We start from the raw sequence: 23,114 nt of genomic DNA on the forward strand, positions 1-23,114 counted from the left end.
GCATAGCAAGGGGCAGAAGGCATTCCAGGTTCGGAGAGGGATGTTGGGAGAAACTCTGGACGGGAGGTGCGAGAAGCGCTGTGCTGCTTACTTTTGTCGGGGCCTCTTTTTTGGACAGTAAACCGCCTGTTAACCATACTGAATTGGTACATTCTTAACAGCTACCTGCTTGTTTCTGAGAAGTGCTGGTACTCTCCAATTAAAAGTATTACGTTTTTCTTGAGAATTGCAGGTACTCTCCCTCTCCAAATAAAGTGCCGGTACTCAGTACCGGACAGTATCGGCCCACTTAAAGCACTGCTAGAAGGGACATAGAACATAATATCAAGATGAAAAAAACGTTTCCTTTTATAAGCTTTCCTTTCGTGATGATCCGACCTTAGTTACGCCGACGGGTTCATGTTACATTGCCCAAGAGACTACATCTCCCAGAATGCATAAAACACAGTACTGGCTCGGACGAGGAACTACGGTAACATTATTCCATTGTATTCTCAATTATTATCAAATGACTGTATGCTTTGCGGTTTCAGTAAATTACGGTAATAAGATTTTAGCAACAAAAGGGAAGAGCAAGGGTTTGAACGTCGCCAAACTCCCTAAAATAAAGCGGAACAGCAAACTATCGGAAGTGGGGTTTTTTAAACCCGGAAGTGTTCCTGACAAGTGGTTTTCATCAACCGGAAGTGTGTCTTGTGGTGATCGACTTGCAGGTTTGTTGTCCAAGAAAGAGCTTGCTGTGCTCTTCGCCAGAGCAGGGATGTCGGCATCGCTGCTGAGGAGGGGTCTGGAGCTGCTATCCCCTCAGGGTGAGGACTAGAGGGTTGGATGGTAGGGAGTAGCTGGAACGCACCGGCAGGGGGGAAAGAGGAGGGTAGGACCGTGGAGATATTTGTGTAGGTAAGTTGAGCATGGACAGGGAGAGAGGACTCACGTTAGTGGAAACGAACACGGGACCTAGACATCCTTTCTATATGGGGAGCACTGGAAAGAAAGATTATAAAACTAGGTAAGTGCGCAGGGTGGACTGGAGGTATGGCAACAGATAGGGTGACCAGAATTTTAAAGTAAAAAAACCGGGACATTTCATAAAAATAGAAAAAGGACTGCAATTTTAGTTCAGCCGAGCGCATAAAATTAAAGTGAAGGCCCTAAGAACATACATAAAATGCAGTTTTTAAACCCAGTATTATGCCTGTTAATCAAATTGCGTTATTATAAGAGTTTCAAACTATTCCTGCTTTGGAAAATATACAAATTTACCGCTCCCCGTTTTCAGTGAGCCCTCTTTTAAAAAAACTGGGACTTGAGCTAATTTCCTGAAATCTGCCCAGAGAGCTGGTAAAAAACCTGGCCGGTCCTGGCTAATCGGGGACGCCTGGTCACCCTAACAACAGAAGAGTAAGTGTAAGAAACACACGAGCAGGCTAGACCGCAAATAGAGAGTGCGGAAAAGTACACTGACCACGGGAGATTATGTTGCGTTACTGCCAGAGCTGCCAACTTTGGAGCTGGGCAACCAGATTCGAGGCGGCTCAAAATCCTGTGATTCTGGGCAAATCACTTAATCTCCTCATGCCTACCAAAAATGAATGTGTCCTTGTGTAACGTAACTGGTGCTCATGTAAAGCACTTCAGTACCTTCGGGTCGAGTTTACACTATGCAAAACTGCTTTAAAAAAAATGGACCTCAGAAAACTATTATCAACTGTCAGGGGTATAATTATAGGGATTCAAGTGAGTATTTTCTTTGTATACCTGGGACTGCTGACCCCTGCTAGGTTGTCATGACGACCATTCACTAAAACTGTAAAGGAGGTCTTTTCAAATTAATGCCTCCATTTCTTTCACAACATCTCAAGAATCCTCCTCTTTTAGTTTTGTACTGAGATTTACCAGTATATAATTTCAGGATGTGGGATTACGTACCTTTTCTAAGAGACATTTTGTTTGCCCCTGAGAAACTGATGATTACTTACAGTTATCTCCATTATTTTCATGTTACATTTGAACAGGCCAGTAGTGGACACTTTGAGTTGATGGGTTCGCAGTGCCATCTCTTTGACATATCAGAAATATGGGATGGATTTTTCGTTCCATTTCAGGAGCGCCCCACTGGGGACATATTTACTTCTAGGGCTGCTGTTAAAAGAGATGGGGATTAATGAAGGGCGTTTGTGCTGCAGCTGTCTTGGCTTCTACCAACACAATCGTCCCATTACAGACTACTAATGAGTCCTTTTGTTTCAACGTATTGTGGTACATGTAAATTAAGTTCTGTTCAGATTTATTTTGTTTGTTTTTTGTATTTTAATCAAGGTGCTGAATGTTGTAGAATTTGAAAACAGTGTCTTTAGATTTGTATCCTAATGATACAATGACTGGGGTGAGGAAGACTGATAAGGAGGTGATGTCTTGGTTAGTTAGTGCAAATCTTCATTACTGCACTCGATTCCCTAAGTAATTTCCCATTTTCAGCAATTATCTCACCAAAGGATTTATACAAGTTTTACCTAAGGAAATGTATGGCTGGTGGGGGAGTTTAAGAGAGCTGTATTCACAAATTTCAAAGTCAATTTGTTGAGTTAGATCTCATCATAGATCAACAATAAAACAAACTTAAAAATAAGTTAGACACACAATAAAACAATCACCATATAAATACATTACTAATAAATTGATAAAAATGACTTAAACATCTGTACTAATTACAGCACACAAATTCATTGGTGATTTCGCTAGGGCGATCAAATCATTGTTTTTAAAAACAGTGTACTTGTGACATAAAGGTTTTAAGAACTGCTGCTGTGCGTCCAATATTGATTTGTGGGGCCAAACAAACAAAACATGCTTAATATCTTGAAACCCACCCCTGTGTAAATCATATATTCCTGACATTTTTTTGTCAGACCAGTGTCTTAAAAAAAATTATTTAATAGTAACATACCCCATTTTAGCATGATTACGAATCGCCTTATACTATGATCCAATGTACACTTCAAATATCCTTGATTCATTTTAAAAGAAAGGCTATCAGAGTAGGGTTTATAAAATGTAATCCCTGAACAGGAAGTGCTTGATTTAAGGATATCATTTTACAGAGGAGCCTCCCTTCAAATACTTTTAAAACCTACCACCTACTTTTTGGGATATATTCAAAGGCATAGGAAAGAATAGGCGGTACCTTTACTTGATAAACGTCTAAAAGAGTTTTAAAACATCTCTTGCCCAAGAGACTATAAAATCTTTTAAAAACACCTTTATGTGTTGAAGCCTCAGCCCCTAGATGAGTAAAGTGTGTTGTGCTTACTGAGAAAATACCCTCCCTAAATATGTGTTTTGCAGCCACTTCCACTGACCTACCCCCCCCCCCCCCCCTCCCCAATCTTCCAATCAAAGGGGCGGTACCATCTATTCCCTCAAAAACCTTGGTTTTGGCAATATTTATTTTCAAGAAGTTGGCTTATTGCATATTCAGAGAGCGCATTCAATTGCGCTGGAGGCTAATGGGAGTGAGATTAAAGATGACGTAATCTGCATACAATGAAACATATCGTAAAGTGCAATTTTTGGAGGAAATTATTAATGTTATTAAAAAGGGCAGGGAGATCACTTTGAAAAAAAGAAAAGCAATAAAGGAGCTGATATACAGCCCTGCTTCAGACCATTCTTAGTTTGAAATTTTTGAGTCAGTCCTTTATCTTCCCTCATTAAAACTCTGCATCAAGTAGATGAACGGTGTGCAATGATAAGTCTTAACAGGCCACTAGGAATCCCCAAACTGACTAGTTTTCTCCAAAAGGTATGTCTGTCATCCCTGTCGAAAGTCGTAGAAAAATCGACAAACACAGAATAAACATCTTTAGATTTAGCCACCACATACTTATCAAAAATAGTTTGCACAATTGCAATAGTATCAATCACAGAATGTTTGGATCTAAAACCTGCTTGAACTAATGGTACCACGCCCTTCGTAATTGCCCAGTCTCTGAGATGATCCAATACACTTGATGCAAAGATCTTCCCGGCTGCATCAAGTAAAGCAATTTGACGATAATTACACAGAGTAGGAGAAATTACTGAGGGATCAGGGCCATGGATAGGCTTAAATAATGCATCACAACACGTCGCAGAGGAATTAATCGTATACAAAACCGCAAAGTATTTGATCCATTCATTGTGGGGAACTGGAACAGAGGCCGAATTCTTCCTACTACCCATAAACTTGAGAATAAGTTGCCAGAAGATTTTACTTTTTTTTTTTTTTGGGCCGTGTGCTGCAACTCAACCCAGTTCCTTTTACTCATTTCAGAGGAAATTTTCATTTTTTCCCATTTGCAGGGCTTTTATCTCTTTTCCCCTTACAACAGAAGGGGTTATACATTTTCGACAAACAAGCTTATTCAGCTTTCGAGTCAATTCAGCTCCCTTCATCTCCTTTATAGGACGTAGCGGATCTTTGCAATTTGCACTCCTCTGAATTTCCTGAACGGCTTCTGCAATTATTTTGTCTTAGATCAAAATAGGATTGCTATCTGCAGGAATATGGTTCTCAGACTCAGGCTTCTCAAACCGACTAATATTTACCATGATTCCTTATTGTAATCTATGATCAAAGGTACCACAGTGTAAAGGAAAGAAAAGGTCTGGATGCATTCCCATTCCTGACACTGGGCAACCTGTCAGCGCTTGAGATTTTTCACGATGTCAGACATCCCTTCCACATGTTTACTGAAACTATATACCCTATGTGCTGTTTCATTTCTCCTAGATTTTAAAAATTGTTAGGTAGCATTCTAGATTACAAAAGGACGTTTTTAATCCTATGATGATTTCTGTCAGTGTTTTTTGATTGGGGCAGGAGACCGTTGGTGGATAGCAAGATATGCGAAGAAGAGATGACGTTTGAAAGTATTTTATTTTTCTGTATTGCATTCCTCATTCTGTCTTTCGGTTGCCAGAGCTTTCAGGAAGTTTGACTTGAGATGCAGTAACTACACTAGGACTGTTTTTCTTTGACTCCATCTGCTTTTAGTCATGCATCATAAAAGAGAAAACAATTGAAAGCCCCATATTGTAAAGGAAATAAACTACCTCGATGCTATATTCCCATCTTCCTCCTATGGGCCTTTTTCAAAATCAGTAAACCATCTAAAGAAGAAGCTTTGGTAGTTGGTGATAAAGCGGCTTTATCAAGTAGATAACATGGGACAAAACGGCCACAGCACACAGAGAGTAATGTCCAACAATGAAACAAGCAAAGATATTGCTGGTGTGGTTCTGTAGGTTCGGAGAAGAATTGTGTTGAAATGAGTCTCAAATCCGGTTTGTAGATGGTGTCTTTATTTGTAGATGCTTAGAAAGCATTAGATCATCGTGGAGATACAGCCAACACGTGTTTCGTCACACAGGTGACTTTATCAAGGCTGAGTTGGATGGTACAGAACTGTAATTAGAATGGCTGCGCCAAGCAGCTACAGGTGCGTAGGTGAGAAGCTTGTTTGGTAATGAAGATTGGGGAGGCCCTGATAAGCCTGAAAAGTAACCAGTAAGAAGCGAAGCGGTGAGCAGTCCGGTACTCGCACAAACGTGTATTGTTCGGAACAATAAAGACACCATCTACAAACCGGATTTGAGACTCATTTCAACACAATTCTTCTCCAAACCTTCAGAACCACACCAGCAATATCTTTGCTTGTTTCATTGTTGGACATTACTCTCTGTGTGCTGTGGCCGTTTTGTCCCATTTTGTTCTAGGGTACTCCTAGTACCCACTTGGTGCCTACAGGGCAGTAAGGCACCTGGCCGATTTGCACCGGACTTTACTCATATTCAATTTATCTAAACTATCTGTTTACTGCCTAGAAGTGCGGCGCCTCTCACCCTTACTGCCCTTATTTCTCTTCTCCAAGTAGATAACATGGCTGGATGATTCTGAATTATTATAAGTCCCCTAAACCACAAGCTTACTTGGGAGCTGGATGTCAGTGCATTTAAAGAAAAAAATTGAGGTTCTTAGGCGGTCATCTTCCTGCACTACCACGTACATTGCCTTGGCTTCGGAATGGGGATCCACACACCTGCAAGCTATGTTGTAAGACAAAGGAAGGTTCAGTACACTTGGGCTGCATTTGTTCTAATCTTCTAAGTGAAAAGAGGGCCCTTTTTAGAAGTGCTTTTTAACCAGTGTGGTATTAAATGATGCAGACAGGCGGTGATTGCTTGTTTCAATCACTGGTGCCTTTTGACTTGATCTCTGATTTTGTCTGTATGTACTCATCGAGGTTCTCCACCATCCAGACCGTTCAGGGTCAGCTTTGTGCCTGGTATTCTCCCCTTGAGTGCTAAAAATTGTGGCACATTAGTGACTGAATTCGGCATTGTATGATAGGACCACAGCATTTTTTTTAAATGCCTTGTCTGCTCAACTTCAAGTTGAATGCAATCTTTAATCATACAGTTAACACGTTCAATTAAACTATTTGGTCTTGTGCATACAAAGCTGTTTTATGATGTTCCATAGACAGTTTTTCTAACAATTCTCGTATTTCACCTGAAGCAAAATGAACACCATTATTTGTTACAATGGTACTTGGCACACTTTCTTTCATAAATTTATCCGTTAAGAATTTCACAAGATTTTGAGTGGTGATGCTACCTTTGTGATACTCAAGTGGGAATGATAGTCTAATATTACTAGCATAAATTTATGAGCCCGCACAGAGAATTTTAATGGACCAATGAAATTAAGGCCAAGTTTCTCATAGCTTTGATGGCACACCCACAGGCGATAACGGCGCACATCTGGTAATCTTGCTTTTATCACTCAACACACAAATCAGACATTAACCTTATTTTCTACAATCCTATCCATACTGGGAAACCAGTACGTGGCTCTGACTTTAGATTTTGTTAGGCTCCTACCCAAATGACCTTCATGAGACAATTTTGCTATCCTATATCTCTCAGGTACTTCGGTGATACCATCCTGTTCCCTCCATGACTTTGTTAGTTATGCTCAATTCTTGTCATAAAGCCCAGTAGTTCTAGAGGTCTTGATCTAAATTACTCGGCTTTAAAGGCCATCCCTGAACAATCTTCTCCTTAACACTTAAGATGGTTAAATCATTCTCCGTGCAAGTATCCCACTCCTCTTTTGTGATGCCAGGAATATTATTCATAAGTATAGATTCTTTTGACTTGCTTCCATCTAGGACTTCCCTTTGCACGGTAACCTGGATACGCAGTCGACTACGGAGTTCTTTGTACCTGGAACATAGTTTTGAAATTGTATTCCTCAATCCAATAAACCATTTAGCGATACAATGAGTAGTATTCTCCCTCCCTTTTGTGGAAAATATTATAAACCAAAGAATTATGATCTGTGTGCACAGTGAAAGGTAAGCCCCATAGAAAAAATGTAAAATAGCCTAAGTACAAACTTGTGCTTCAAGCTCCACAGTAGAATAGTTGCATTCAGCATCTTTTGATGCCCTGGAAGCAAACGCTGTAATTGTTTCTTCACCATCTCCAATTGGTGTCACATAGGCTCTAATTAACTTCCCACTAGCATCAGTGGTTAGGACAGTTTTACCCATGGTGTCAAAATTTCCCAAAAGATGGGGCATTAAGGATAGCTTTCTTGACTGATTCAAATGAATCTTGGCATTTCACATCCCAAATTAAGTAATTCCCCTTTTTCAAGAGACGTCTCAATGGTGCAGTGATGTCTACAAAATTCCTTACACATTTTGTCATATACCCAACTAATCCTAAGAAAGATTTAAATTCCCCTTTCTTCATGGGAAGTGGTGCATCTTTTACTGCATTTACTAAGTATAGTTTTGGTCTAATCCCATATCTGGAGATTGTATGACCTAATCTACTGACTGCACACCGATGCAACAATTGTCTTTTTTATGGTTAACCCTGCTTTCTTAAGTGCTGTTAGAACTTCCTTCAGAGTTATGGTGATTGTCTGCCAAGTTGCCTTACGTGAACAGACCAAAAATGTGGAAACAAAAACTAACTAGCTGTGTGCATCAGGTAGCATGTAAAAGTGTAGAGCAGAATACAAGCTCTGCCTATCGGCGTGACAAGCACCTAATGCTGGACAGTACACTTGAACTGAGAAGAAGCAGAAAAATTCTGCCTTTCAGGGTTCTTTGTGTAGATCTGATGGTGTTAAGATGTACCCGTCAGATAAATACTCCTTCCTGTATGAGATAGAGCAATCGCTGAGATGGTTGACACAGTAAAGCATGTAGCACTGGCAGGGAACTGTAGATGGCACTGCTTGTTCAAAAATCTGAAGACAATTTTGGTGGGTAAATGAATGCCTTTTAGTGTCCCAAGTTCCTGACAGAATATGCCAAAATAGGAGATGAAAGAAACCACTTTCATGAGGTGATGTCAATACAGTTGTTTTCGCACGTGGCGATCGCCTCCTTCCAGGAGAAATGCATGTGGAATAAATAATAGAATTCATATAGTGCACATAATTGTATTTGGTCCGCGTGCCATTAGCAGTTCTCCTCAGAACGGAAGCAACACAAGCATAATGAGAGCGTGCCGCTCTCAAATCGCTTTAAACTCCTATGTGTTAAAATACTTCCGCAAAGATATTAAAAGAAAAACATGTAAACCTGCTCAAACACCACACATGTGAGACGATGAAGTCTGCTGCCAAGACAACTGCCGCTCCACCTTCCTTGCTCTTTCTCTTAACTCCTGCTGAGGAATTTCCGGACACATTAAGTGCTAAAGTCCCTGTTAACCAGGGGCAGTCAGCCCACAGCGCTCTTTATTTTAACAAACAAAGCACGCACAGCACTCGATAAAAATACAGGAACCGCTCTGCAGCTAACAGCAATCCTTCCTCTTCTCACCTCAAAGAGGATGGTGGTGATGATAGTCCCGCCACATGTAGATTCCGGCAGGCGAGTGGGAAGAAGTGGCTATAATGGGGATGGGGACTGTTAAAGCGGTACCCCACACCGCAAATCGTTGCCAATGTTGTGAATGATTAAATACACTCCATTAAAGGATTGAAAAGATAGTTTATTGACCAAAGCAATGACACCCTCTCAGCCACATCAGCTGTCGATGACAGTACCTCAGACTGAGTCAGCTGACACAATCAACAGTTAATGTAATGTTGGTAAGTACCAACTAAGAGAACACAGGGAATGTGGGGGAGGAAGGAATAGTACATTCGTGTATATCAAATCAGATAGGTATAACATTTAAGATACAAGACTATGAATTTTGACAAGTTTACATAATAATAATGTTTTAGGCAAATGTGCTGCGAATAAATTACAACAGTAGTTATCCCTGCCTCCTACCATGGTGCCGGATCATGTACCGCCAGCAGTGCTCATGTGGCAGGCACGCCCCACAATGGGAGCTGTGGGTCATATGGGGTCCGCTTGCACCAGGGCAGCAAGTATCTTTGCCACACGCGCCATTCTGCAGAGTCCATTAGACGGGCCCCCGAGTGTGAACAACCAGTCCAACACACTCATAAGGCTCGGGTCTGCCTGTACAAATTTACCCTCTCCAATATAGTCACTGGATAACCATTGCATAGGCCATTGTAGTTGTGCAGCTGCAAAATATAATTCCTGGTCTGGTAACCCAGGCCTCCTTCCATCATTGGTGGCTAAAGCAAGTGAATCAACATGTTTCCGAGATGGGCCCCAGATCAAATCCAACACCAGCCCTCGCAGGTCCTTAAAGAAGTACATGTTGGGCAATACTAGCAGCGTTGCAAAAAAAAGTCACACGAGATCTTGGTGATTGATGTGCGTCCCATAGGCGGCAAGCCCAAAGTGTCCTCGATTGCCATATCAATGACAGGGCCTGTTCATGCTTCCCATCTAAGGTGTCCCTGTCCTTATGATATACTTTCTCCCCCAGGTATTAAAGGTCTCAATATTCCAGGGAAGTCATCGAGCTCCAGAGCATCGCGGTCCTCGTGCTAGACTCAGCGCAGGGGAAAACTAAAGAATCTGCCCCACTTCACCTTAAGGTTCGTTTTGTCGACAAAGAGGTCCAGCAGGTTATCGAGGGCAGCCATTGTACGCACGTGGTTACTTAGGTAGACCAGCATGTCATCGGCATACAGGAAAACAACGTGCCAGTCTGTACCTACCTGTATTTCCCATCCAGGGCCCCTATGGCAAATTGACGCAAGATCTGATGTCCACTCCTTACCCTAGCCCGAGGTTCTGTGTATAACAACTTGACCCTTCTTAAGGAACTCGGGGCCCATTCTCCTTCTAGTACTCTTATCAAACATGACCAACCTTGTTGAGTGCTTTTTCGAAATCCAAAAAGGCCACCCCTGGGAGGCCAGCTGCCCCCTGCACGACGCCCTTGCTGTGACATCAACTGCTGTATTTCGTAGTGGGTCACACTTGGGGAATAAACCCACAGTGATCAGGATGGACCAATGCACCAAGCATAGGGAGTAGCCTATTGGCTAGCACCTTGCTTTATATCTTTTATATTCAATGTTTAACATTGAAAGAGGGCGATGGGATCCCACCTCAATGGTGTCCCTGCCATGTTTTGGTAACACCACTATGAGAGCCTTTCTGCAGAGACTCTGATAGCGATCCCTACTGATGGGCTTCCTGCTATACTTCTAGTAGCTGAGTAGCAAGTGTAGCCCTAAATGTGGCATTGTTTTCCAAAGGGAACACATCTGTGCCCGGGGTCTTGCCTCACGCCATTTGGCAATCCCAAGTTGAATCTCCTATAACTGTAGTGGTTGTTCTAATCTAAGAAATGTAGCAGTGACAGAGCTGGAAGACTTATCCCACATAGTAAATCCCTCAGTTGTTTAAGGGGGGGGGGGGGGGGGGGTTGCCGAAGAGGAGTACAATCTCCTGTAGCACAGGACAAACACGCTTTTTATATCTGTCTGGGTTTTAACTTTGTGACCCAGGTAGTCACGTATCACACCTATCAGAGTTCTGGGGATTTCCAATCGTAGTAACCATGCAAGAGTATGCCCTAGTTTATCACTGCCCTCACCGTGGCGAGCCAAAGCAGCTTTATAGTCCATATCACTTAGCAGGTTCCCCTGTTCGTGGTATTGGCAACGGAGTTCCGTCAGGCGTTGTTGCGCGTCAGCCACTGTCACCACCTCAATTTCCGCCCTCCTTATGCATGATTCTAAGTCAGACATAGAATGTGAAAGAGAGGACCTCGCCCCCCACAACGTGATTATACAGTGCCCTCTCATAACCACCTTCACGGCATCCCACTCCTGTCCCTGGGAAACCACTGTTCCACCTTTTTCTGCAATGTACTGCGAAAGGTTTGTGTCAGTGTTTTTCCTGTACATCCCACCATGCAATGCATATGTCCTGAGCCTACATGTCAGAATGGTGGCTCTGGTCCCGTCGCATTTGAATGCTACCTTAGGCGGGCTATGGTCCGATAGAGTCCTGCCCAAGTATTCAGAACTATATATCAGGGGCCAGTAGTCCGAATTACAGAAAATATAGGCTAACCTGGTGTGCACCTGATGGCTTGGGGCGTAGAAGGAGTACTCAGCATCCCCGGCATGACCTTAGCGCCAAACATCATGCTAGTGTGTCACCCTGGTCCATTGTTAAAAGTGTTAGAAGTGCTTCCCGGGAAGTGCCCCAGGAAGAGGGGTACAGATCAATTGAAATGCCCATCACAGCCCCTGGGCCTAAGGGTCCAGCAACATGGATGGTGCTATATTGCTCAAAAATTCATTCTGGAGGGTGTTGGGTGCATACATTGACACCACAACAGGGTTGATCAATCGTGTCCCTTCTAGAAGCATGTATCTGCCACTATTCTACTTTTCACAAATAGTACTCCTGGGGCCACCCATATGAGAAACCCCCCTTCCCTCCTCAGGCATACACAGAGTACCCAGCTCTATTTTAGTGAGGTGCACCTCTTGGAGGCATGCAATGTGAATGTGAATGTGCCTGCACCTAAGGAATGCATATATTCTATGTCACTGTGCGGGAGTTGCCATGCCCCAGGTGTTTCAGGTTAATGCGTTGAATGTGGTGGGCATGTATGCAGACAACTACTTCAGAGCTCTTACTCCCCGTACAATTAACCCCCATCCAGCCGACCTGCACCCCTGCCGCCCTCCCCTAGTCCAACCAGATTAAGATCACAAACAGGTAACTAAAGAACAACTCCCCTATCCTAGGCTTGGGCTCCAACCGGCATTGTGCCATAAAGTCCCAATCAATACATTATGTATGTAAAACCTGCCTACAAAAGTGATAAGTCCTTGCGGACGTCTCTTAAGGGACGGGCCAAGCTAGGTGGTTAGCAGGACCACAGTATCCTAGGTAACCCCACCCGGTCCCAGCTGATGCATACGTTATCAGCTAGTTTCACACTGTTAACTATGAGACTGCCTAAATGGTCACAATTATTCCATAGTTGGCCCCAGCACTCACTGCACTGTCTTGTGCCATCACCACCTGGACTGTGTCATGGATCGGGCATCTCCCTCTGGCGGGATCCCAGCGGAGTAAATAATGAGCCCTGTTCGGAGGCAGCCGAGCCAGGGGACCCAACTCAGAGTCCAGAACCTTGTCCAGTGCCACAACTGGAATCCATTGGCACTGCATGTGGAGGCCACCGCCCTTGCACGTTAATGAGCAGCTTGTCCATCAGTATGGTGGGATCTTGACTTGTATGAGATTGGCAGCAGCAGTTGGGCCTCCTATCAGGCCATCTCTGCAGGCTGTCCCTTGATGCCTCTGGTTGTTCCTGTATGCCTTTGGCGCGTAGCCACCCCCAGGCCTCTTCTGGAGATGCGAAGAAGTGAGTCATGTACATTGTTGTCCACCACCCACAAGTGGGCCAGGGACGACAATGCATAAGATAGACCCAAAGTGCGAAGTTGACCTTGACCGCTCAAAAGTTGTTGCGGGTATGCCGTTATTGTGTAGTCTGGGTATGCCGTTATTGTGTTACCACTGAATGTCCTGGGGCCCTTGGCTCGGATCATCAGCAGCAGCAAGCTGCTGTCTCTGAAATTAAGTAAGCAAGCGATGACTGGGTGTGGCACAGCCCCTATGGTGGTGTTGGGGGGGGGGGGGGGGGGGGGGGAGGGGGGAGCGCAGCCAGGGATCCAGTAGGTGGATATTATTACGCCTGGAGTGCCCTTCCTCATCTTTGTCCCTCTCCTTGAGTTTCCGCACTTCCGTGTGGCGAGCCTTCAGCTGGTCATGCATGACGACTATGGAAGGTCTGATTGAGGTTAAGGAGGATTCTGTCTCATCCACACGTTCCGCTAGTTTGGCGTGATCTGCCCGCAGTAACTCAGTCTCCACTTGTATTGCCCCCAATTGAGCTTCCATGGCGGTTTTGGAGTCATGTATGTCCCAAAGGATCAAACATGCCGGTGTGTTTCTCCAATGTGCTTTCCAGTTGGCAAATCAGGTCAGACGGGGTCTGGGTGGCAGAGGGCATATCCATGATTGATTTCTGGGGTGGGGGTTTGGATGTCTTTGGGTGTGAACCAAATCCCTGCAATCACCTTCCACAATGCCCAGGGAGTTCAACGCAGGGGGCACCCACGTTTATTGGGAAGTGCAAAATGTCCTAGGTTCGCACCTCTGGCACCCCCACCTTGCAGATTGGTTGGATGGCACTGGGAACACACTTTTCAAGGACCCCTCTGTCCCAGTGACCAGGCAAAGGCGGCCTAGGATATCTCTTGTTCCCAGTCCCACCTGATGGTGGGCCGTGCCATTTTCTGGCAGAGTACAGGTCCTGGTCTCCAAGGACTCAGCGTGGCTGCACCCAGTCGCCTGTAGGGAGCTGGTGGATGTCTATAATATTGCTTCCTCTAGGTATGGTGCACAGTATTATCCCAAGGTTGTCTTTTTGGTATGGTGCCCCCAAGCCTTCGCGTGGTTCAGGCCACAGACCACTGATAGGGGGCACTGAACGATGTGCCTTGAACCCCAATCTCCTAGGGCCTCAAGCCCATCTCTGAAAGCCTAGGAGGGCCCTTGCGTCCAGGTGCCTGTTGAGTATCTGCCAAACTTGTGGTGTCTCAGGCTCTTCTCATTTGACCCCCAGAGATGAGACAATCCCATCTCCAGTCTATACCATCACAGGAGCTCCCAGTCACTCTTAAACATCAGGCCCAGCTGCTGTCTCCGGCACACCAGATTCTGGCCTGGCTGGGTAGTCTCTCTTTGGGGTCCTTCTTGGGTCTCAGTCTTATAGGGGTAACCCGCCCTCCGGACAGTCGGAGTGCTTCCCCCCCCCCCCCCCCCCATGTCACCAAAGTAAGGGGGAGCCACTCGCCACCAAAATCACCCAGGGCCCCCAGATGGTACCAGCAGCTGGCAGGCGACTCCTCTGGCCCTCACAGGCCCATTCTCACCTTTTTTGCAGCACCAGGGCCAGCGTCTCGATCTTGGCCTGCTGGGGCAAGGCACTGCCCGTGTTGATCAGTCACTCCTCACTCTGCCGGGGAGCACTCCATGGGAGCGTGTCAGCTACCACGGCACTGCCCCAGGCAGAGGCATTAGCGGCCGCACTCACAGGCCGATGTCAGCCGGCTACATCCACCGTGCCCAGCTCCTGATTCTCTGCAACTGGCCATCAAAGCTGCTCCACCCCTCCGCCCACCCCCCAACCCCTCCCCGTGGCCACCTGTTGCTGTAGGAGCGTCGGGCGTCTGATCAGCAGATCACTGCTCTGATGCGCCAAGGATAGTGTCAGCTGGGCCCGTTTAGGAACGGAGCTTCAGCACAAAGCATCCATTCACGACGCCATCTTGGTCATGCCCCTTCATACTGTTGTATGCAAAGGTAAATAAATAAAGTGAATAATGTTCTTATTCCCAGTTAATTAACCCCTTCGCTGCCAGGCCTTTTCCCCCTCCTGTCCCAGGCCTTTTTTTGCCTATTTGGGGCAGTTCGCGCTTAGGCCCTCATAACTTTTTGTCCACATAAGCTAACCAAGCCAAATTTGCGTCCTTTTTTTCCAACATCCTAGGGATTCTGGAGGTACCCAGACTTTGTGGGTTCCCCTGAAGGAGGCCAAGAAATTGGCCAAAATGCAGGGAAAATTTCGTGTTTTTTTTTAAAAATTGGAAAAAGTGGCTGCAGAAGAAGGCTTGTGGTTTTTCCCCTGAAAATGGCATCAACAAAGGGTTTGCGGTGCTAAACTCAGCAGCTTCCCAGCTTTCAGGAACAGGCAGACTTGAATCAGAAAACCCAATTTTTCAACACAATTTTGGCATTTTACTGGGACATACCCCATTTTTGCAATTTTTTGTGCTTTCAGCCTCCTTCCAGTCAGTGACAGAAATGGGCATGAAACCAATGCTGGATCCCAGAAACCTAAACATTTCTAAAAAGTAGACAAAATTCTGAATTCAGCAAGGGGTCATTTGTGTAGATCCTACAAGGGTTTCCTACAGAAAATAACAACTGAAAAAGAAAAATATTGAAATTGAGGTGAAAAAAACATAAATGTTTCTCTACGTTTTACTCTCTAACTTTTTCCCTGCAATGTCAGATTATCGAAAGCAATATACCGTTACGTCTGCTGGACTCCTCTTGTTGCGGGGATATATAGGGCTTGTAGGTTCATCAAGAACCCTAGGTACCCAGAGCCAATAAATGAGCTGCACCCTGCAGTGCGTTTTCATTCTAAACCGGGTATACAGCAATTCATTTGCTGAAATAAAAAGAGTAAAAAATTGCTATCAAGAAAACCTTTGTATTTCCAAAAAGGGCACAAGATAAGGTGTAGAGGAGCAGTGGTTATTTGCACATCTCTGAATTCCGGGGTGACCATACTAGCATGTGAATTACAGGGCATTTCTCAAATAGATGTCTTTTTTACACACTCTCCTATATTTGGAAGGAAAAAATGTAGAGAAAGACAAGGGGCAAAAACACTTGCTTTGCTAATCTATGTTCCCCCAAGTCTCCCGATAAAAATGATACCTCACTTGTGTGGGTAGGCCTAGCGCCCGCGACAGGAAACGCCCCAAAGCGCAACGTGGACATCCAACTTTTTGAAAGAAACAGAGGTGTTTTTTGCGAAGTGCCTACCTGTAGATTTTGGCCTCTAGCTCAGCCGGCACCTAGGGAAACCTACCAAAGCTGTGCATTTCTGAAAACTAGAGACCTAGGAGAATCCAAGATGGGGTGACTTGGGGGGCTCGGACCAGGTTCTGTTACCCAGAATCCTTTGCAAACCTCAAAATTTGGCTAAAAAAACACATGTTCCTCACATTTCTGTGGCAGAAAGTTCTGGAATCTGAGAGGAGCCACAAATATCCTTCCACTCAGCGTTCCCCCAAGTCTCCCGATAAAAATGATACCTCACTTGTGTGGGTAGGACTAGCGCCCGCGACAGGAAACGCCCCAAAGCGCAACGTGGACACATCACATTTTTTTATAAAAAGCAGTGCCTACCTGTGGATTTTGGCCTGTAGCTCAGCTGGCACCTGGGGAAACCTAGCAAACCAGCGCATTTTTGAAAACTAGAAACCCAGGGGAATCCAAGATGGGAATCCAAGATGGGGTGACTTGCGGGGCTCTGACCAGGTTATGTTACCCAGAATCCTTTGCAAACATCAAAATTTGGCCGAAAAAACACTTTTTCCTCTCATTTCGGTGACAGAAAGTTCTGAAATCTGAGAGGAGCCACAAATTTCCTTCCACCCAGCGTTCCCCTAAGTCTCTCGATAAAAATGGTACCTCACTTCTGTGGGTAGGCCTAGCGCCCACGAAAGGAAATGGCCCAAAACACAACGTGGACACAACATATTTTTTCACAGAAAACAGAGGTGTTTTTTTCGCAAGGTGCCTACCTGTGGAGTTTGGCCTGTAGCTCAGCCGGCCCCAGGGGGGTGGCAGAAATGCCCTAAAATAAATCCCCCCCCCAGAGCGACCCTTGCCTACGGGTTCGCTCCCCCTGCATGACATTGGCGCCAAAAAACAAATCCCAGGTGCCTAGCGGTTTCTGCCCCCTTGGGGGCAGATTGACCTAAAATCTGCAGAAATGGCCTAAATACAATTTGCCCCCCAGGGTAGCGACCCTTGCCTGATGGGTCGCTCCCCATCTCTAAAAAAAAAAAAAAAAAAAAATGGCCTAAAATAAATACCCCCGCCCCTCAACCCCGAAAAAAATCCCTGGTGTCTAGTGGGGTTTCAAAAGCCGGATTGCAAGCAATCCGGCTTTTGAAACCGTCGGAGAGACTTCAAAGGGAAGGTAATACTTTTCCTTCCCTTTGAAGCCCCTCCGGGCCTCCCCCAGTGATTGAAAGAGAAATGAAATTTCTCTTTCAATCGCGCTGGAAGCTCTCTGCAGCGCAATGGGGGAGGCCCCTGTGCAGACACAGGGGGGGGGTGGGGGGGTCGGGGGTGGAAGGAGAAGGTCTTCCCCTTACATCTCTGCCTTGGGGGTGGGGGGTGCAAGGGGGGCGCGCTAGCTACAGGGGAACTGTAGCCTTGGACGAGATCATCTCGTCCAAGACACAGAACAGGTTAAAATTACTGTAATATAATCTGAATATTTGTGAAAGAAAAATTGGTGAAATCCACAAACGATCGAATTAAAACAAGGCAGCACTGAGTACACATAATGGCCCAAACTTTCACAATTCGAGCAAAAGGGGAAGGTTAAAATTGGGCCTTCCAAAACCATTGCTTAGAGTGCTAGTAAATGTAAAGTGATCTATACAAAAACCCAAGAAAACTGTTCTAAAAAAGAACTACTACAAGTCAAGGGAATATCCAGACTGGAGAAACTACTCAAACTTGACATGGAACAACCTGGGTGCTCTGTTTTCATCACTGCAGGTTCATCTACTAAACAACACCAGTGTTTTCAGCGCACTTACTATCCCTTTTGCTTTCTATTTTGCTCTCCACCTAGATAAAGATGGCGTCTCTGCAAAGAAAGTGGGGACGACTGAGATACACTCTCCTGGATCCAAGAAATCTGGGTCAAGACGGCAGAGGTTGCAGCAGCAGAGACAGCGGCGTGACAAGGCCACTGTTAAGGGAAAGATGGTGAAGTCTGCAATAGGTGAGGCCCACATTCTAGTTTGAAGCTCAAATAAATTGCTGGTGTTATGTCTGGTTTTATCTTAACAAATGTGTGAATGGCGAGCACTGTAAGGTTACTAACTGTACTGTATCTGTTGTGTGCGTGAGGGGAAAGTTGCCCTACTGTTTTGTACCTGTTGTCGTTGAGAGGTTTTTCCTGCTAGTGTCTTTTTGTATGTTTTGTGTGATAGTGAAGCTTTCGCTGCTGCCTGTGTTTTTTTTTTTTTTTTTTTTTTTTTTTACCTGTGAAAGATGTTTACAAGAGGGACCAAAACTGTTGTTATACATTCTGTGTTTTTACCTGTATTTAGGTAACCTGCACTGGGGCTATTTTATTCAGTAAGTGAAAGTGTGGAACTTGCATTGACCTTCTGTACCCCTAGTATTTACAAAAACTCCCAAATGCACTAACTGTAATATGTCTTTACTGCTGCAGATGAATACCTGAAGCGACACAGAACAGACAATCTGCAAAAAAACCTCCAGTACATGCTGAAGGCAAAGTTTGTGACAGACGGCACAGTCACAAAGGAGGTAGGTGCTTTTGCTATTTTTGTGCATATATTTATTTCCCGTTCTCCCTGGTTTGACAACCCAGGCTCCAGATTTCCACTTGCATGTATTGCTCCAGAGATATAATACTCTCTTCCTACAAGCTGAGACTCCATTAACAACGGGTCGGCCTGGCGTATAGGCAGGGCCACTGGAATTGTGACAAGGGAGCACCAAATTATGCATCAGTGTAGGCTAAATTATGTGTCAAGAAATGGCAAATTATATGGTATAATGTAGCACGTTTTAATAGAAGACATTATTTTGTCCATTTTTAGATCAAGCGTAAGCGTACGACCTCTTGTATACTTCTTCTGTGGGCTTCCAGCTATTTAATTTTAGTTTCAGTGTTATTTAAAAATCCTTGCTTGCTAGTGGTCAGTCATACCTCTTTGTCCCTCTTTCTTCTGTGTGGGAGCAGGGATCAACTACTGTATAATTATGCGGTGTCCTGTTTATCTGGTCTGTAGGGGACTTTTTTTTTTTTAACAAACTTTGTTTCCTGTTCCTGTCTAGGGAAGCCTCCCTTTTCATTTGCAGAGCATTCTTCATCTGAGCTTTGCTGTAAACAAGGCTATAAATCAGGCTGTTATCTTGGTCACATTTGGTCTTTGCAGGCTCTCTGCACCCTCTCTCAGCTGCCTGGCTCCCACCCTTCCTTGGCTAGGAATTTCTTTACCAAGTGCGCCTGCCTGTGTGCTGTGAGCAAAGGTGGAGGATCGCCTGTAATTGCTAATAGCCTAGGCACCCAGCTTTACCAGGACTCCGCAGTCCTTAGAGACAGTGCCCACTTCTGCTTCTTACCAGGATCCCACTTGCAGCTCCATCAGTGCACCTCAGGTCACAAACTCCAAGCCCTCAGCCATGCCAGTGCCAGGAACCCCACACACGCTGTCGGCCAGAGCACCTCAGTTCCTGCAGTCAGTACACTCTGCTCTCCAGTACTGGGACCTCTGGCTCAGCTCCATCAGTGCACTGCAGTTCACACACTCCAAGCCCTCAGTGCCAGAAACCCCACACATTCTGTCTGCCAAAGCACCTCCGTTCTTGTACTCAGTAAACTCAGCTGCACCCGAGATCACATTATTGGAGCAGCACCATCAGTGCATTTCAGTTTACACACTCCAACCCCGTGCCAGAAACCCACACATGCTGTCCACCAGAGCACCTCAGTTCTAGTCAGTACACATTGCTGTTCCAGTAGTGGGACCTCGGGCGCAGCTCCATCAGTGCATCTCAGTTCACACACTCCAAGTTTAAACCTAACCCGATTTCCGAAGTTGGGCCACCTTTTTAGATTTTTTTTGATTCTCTAATGGGAGCTGCCTTGATTTGGTGGCCTGGCATGTCCCGACCCTGAAACAACTTTCTTTTCTATTATGTTCAATTTCATTAAACCATTTTTTTTTTCTTAGTCACTTCCTGGCACTTGAGGGATTATCTTTTTTCCTGTTGCTCCAATTTCACATGCATTTGTCTTTTGTGTAGCTCTAAAAAGGGATTGTGTCTGTCAGCTTCATTCTTCTGTTTTCGCTTGGCAGGTGCTGAGCCAGAACCGAGGCCGGAAGGCATCTGATCGCCCACCAGAGAAACCCAAGGAGAAGGAGGAGCCAAGCATCTTCACTGATGCAGACTTCAAGCGCTTTGAGCGGGAATATTTTGGGGGCGGGGCTGGCATAGTCAAATAAGGATGGCTCCAAAAAAAGTTTTTTTCCAACACTGTACGAGAACTGTGTAGACATCATCAACTTCCAGTGTTATCCAGGTTCAGTGCTGAAGATGTTCAGGTAGTTGCAGGGTCCAGGAGGAGAACTTGGCAGAGGGGACGTTGTCTTGCTTTTTCACCTTGCCCCATTGCTGCAAGCATGTCTCTCCAAAAGAGAGAGAGAATGTTTGGAACTGGGCCGTAAACATGGCTCGAGGAAGCTATGGAGTAGTTATCAAGAGAGAAGGGCATTGTACGAGGCATATAGACAAATATTAATTGTATGTATTATTTCTATATGTCATGATTTTTTATTTTTTTTTGATTTTTTTTTAACCCTTTATCTTTTTTTAACATGTTGCAAGGAGTTTGATTATTTAATTGAATGCAATTTAAATAAAATATTTAAAAACTACAGCATTTTGTTTCTTGCATTTTTTTAGGTCTTTCGTAGGGTACCAAAATATATAGAAAGGCAAAAAGACTTTAGTGTCTTCTGTACAACAACCATCTTGCTTTCCGCAGGAGGAATCTAGAAAGCAATATGGTTTAATGATTGAGCACTCGACTATTTAGCGGAGAGGCCCAAATTGTAGCTGTGGCTTCCACCACAAATAAAAATGAAACAGAAGACACTGGGAATTTTCAGTTTCAATCTCTATAAAGCTTCTCTAGTTCACTTCAGCCCCGTATGTGGGTACATAGCCGTGCAAAAGCTGACTGCAAGACCGCGCGCAAAACCACTGGCACATGGAACAAGAATTTTAAAAATGGATAACCCTGATCAGCAGCAGAACAGCTTCTCATTTGTGCATCCTCCTCTGTGGCCTATATGGATTATGACTGCTGTTTCTTTCCCCACAGTTGTACCTTCCTTAACCACAGGTATGTGGATGAAATTGGGTAGCAGGAAACCACTGTCCCAGTGTCTTGGTTTGGTTTGGCTTTAAAATGGCCCGATGGTGTAACTGTCACAGTGGGATGGAGCAGAAGACCGAAGTGGAGAAAGCAAACTCGTATTTTGGAAGGGATTAGAGACAGGCCATATTAAGTGAGGGTAAATGTTTAGGGGTGTAGGTCCTCACGGATGGAGTGGATTTTGCCGCAAGAGAGTTGGTGGTAGCAAACAAGGAAACCTCACTGGAGCATCTCTTGTGGTGCCTACCCAGATGATTGAACAAAAGGCTCTCCATGAACGGTAAAAAGGAGACCTGGGTAGCCAGAGAATGGAATGTCCCATGAACAAACCTATGTGGCCTTACCATAAGACACAGTCTCAGAAATCTCAACGTGTGGGAGTATTTTTCTTTGCTCCATTTTAGATCCCCACGTGTGTCAGACAGTTCTGAATCCGCAGTCCAATGATTATCAGTGCAGTTGTTGTCTCTCTAGAAAAGGCCTCCAGAAATGGCGCCATACCAGAGACCTGACCTCCAGGTTCTCTCACTATATATTGCAGCTTAAAGTAGTAGCAACATTCCAGGCGAGGCATTGAGAACTACACAGTGAATATTTGAAAAGACACTCCCCGGACATAGTATTGTTGCAAGAGAACCATCTGAAGGGCAGCAGATACCAGGCACTAGATAAGATGGGGTTTACCCTGACCGCACATGCAGGCTTCACAATGCCTCCAGAGGGGTGGGGATATTGGTCAGAAAATGTCTTCAATATATTCCACAACACACGTGGTACAACCCCTCTGGGAGGTTTGTGGCTCAGGCAAGTAACTGGGACGTATATACCTTAAACCTTTGGTCCCCCTACATCCTACTGAGTATTCACACGGACGTTCCCTGAACTGAGCTCCACAATAGTGGGAATGCCACTGGGCGTCCTTTTGGAGGGTGACATGAATGCAGTAATGGACACTAAAGGCAACAGAACAAGATAAGTTGCGGGGGATGCTAGAACCTCTCGTCTGCCGGCATTCATAGACTCATTTGGCATGGTTGAGCTGTGGCAGGAGCACAGCTCTCTTGGGCGCAAGTATACTTTCTACTCAGCGGGCACTCCAGGAACTCCAGACTAGATTATCTCTTTACACAACACATGCATGCTTGCATGCATGCATGCATATAGATTTAGCCCTCCTACCACAAGGCCAGGGGACTTTCTGACCACCCCCCCGGTGGAGGTTATGTATAGTGGTCCGACGCCAGGCAGGATGCAATGCCACAAATTGATCCCTAGTATTTCAAACACAGGACTAAGATGGGCCAACTCAAGGGGGTGGCAGTGCATTATTTCCAGGCAATGTGGGAATGGTAAATTCCTCCAGCGTTCTTTGAGAGACATTAAAGATAGTTTTATGGGGACAAGCGATCTCTATGCTTGCGGGAATAAAGAAGGATCAACGGACTGACTTAGATTGTTTGGAAAGGGAGATCCAAGAACTAAAATGCAGAAGCCTTGAACAGGATTTTCTGGTGTTGGGGCACAGACTTCATCTCAAGCAAAGCGAGTTCAGTGCCATCTCGGAGGGGGCGACTAGGACATATGCCCAAGCTACTCAGCGTTGTGGAAATAAGTCTGGCAAACTACTGGCATGGCTGTAGAAGAGGGATCAGGGTAGGGGCTGGGTGCTTAATTTACAAGAGAGTGCAGGTGAACTCCGAGATAGCAGACACCGTTACTTCTTATTATGAGGTACTCTATGCACCCCACTCTGGGGTAATGACGTAGAACTGCGTTAAGTTCCTCAAAGACACTATGGTCCAACCCTTTTCAGATGAAAACAGGGAGGCCCTAGATGG

At 45.0% G+C, this 23,114-nt stretch overlaps 1 protein-coding gene across 1 annotated transcript; it reads left to right on the plus strand.

Annotated features, from left to right (window-relative positions):
- Positions 1-658: 658 nt before the first annotated feature.
- Positions 659-20,773, plus strand: RPS19BP1 (ribosomal protein S19 binding protein 1). Its single transcript, XM_069231288.1, has 4 exons — positions 659-809; positions 17,929-18,081; positions 18,538-18,635; positions 20,195-20,773. The coding sequence occupies exons 1-4, from the start codon at positions 761-763 to the stop codon at positions 20,339-20,341; spliced, it is 447 nt and encodes a 148-aa protein (XP_069087389.1). The 5' UTR covers positions 659-760; the 3' UTR covers positions 20,342-20,773.
- Positions 20,774-23,114: the final 2,341 nt, after the last annotated feature.

This window comes from Pleurodeles waltl, chromosome 4_2 (genome assembly GCF_031143425.1).
Source record: "Pleurodeles waltl isolate 20211129_DDA chromosome 4_2, aPleWal1.hap1.20221129, whole genome shotgun sequence".
NCBI classification, from domain to species: Eukaryota; Metazoa; Chordata; class Amphibia; order Caudata; family Salamandridae; genus Pleurodeles; species Pleurodeles waltl.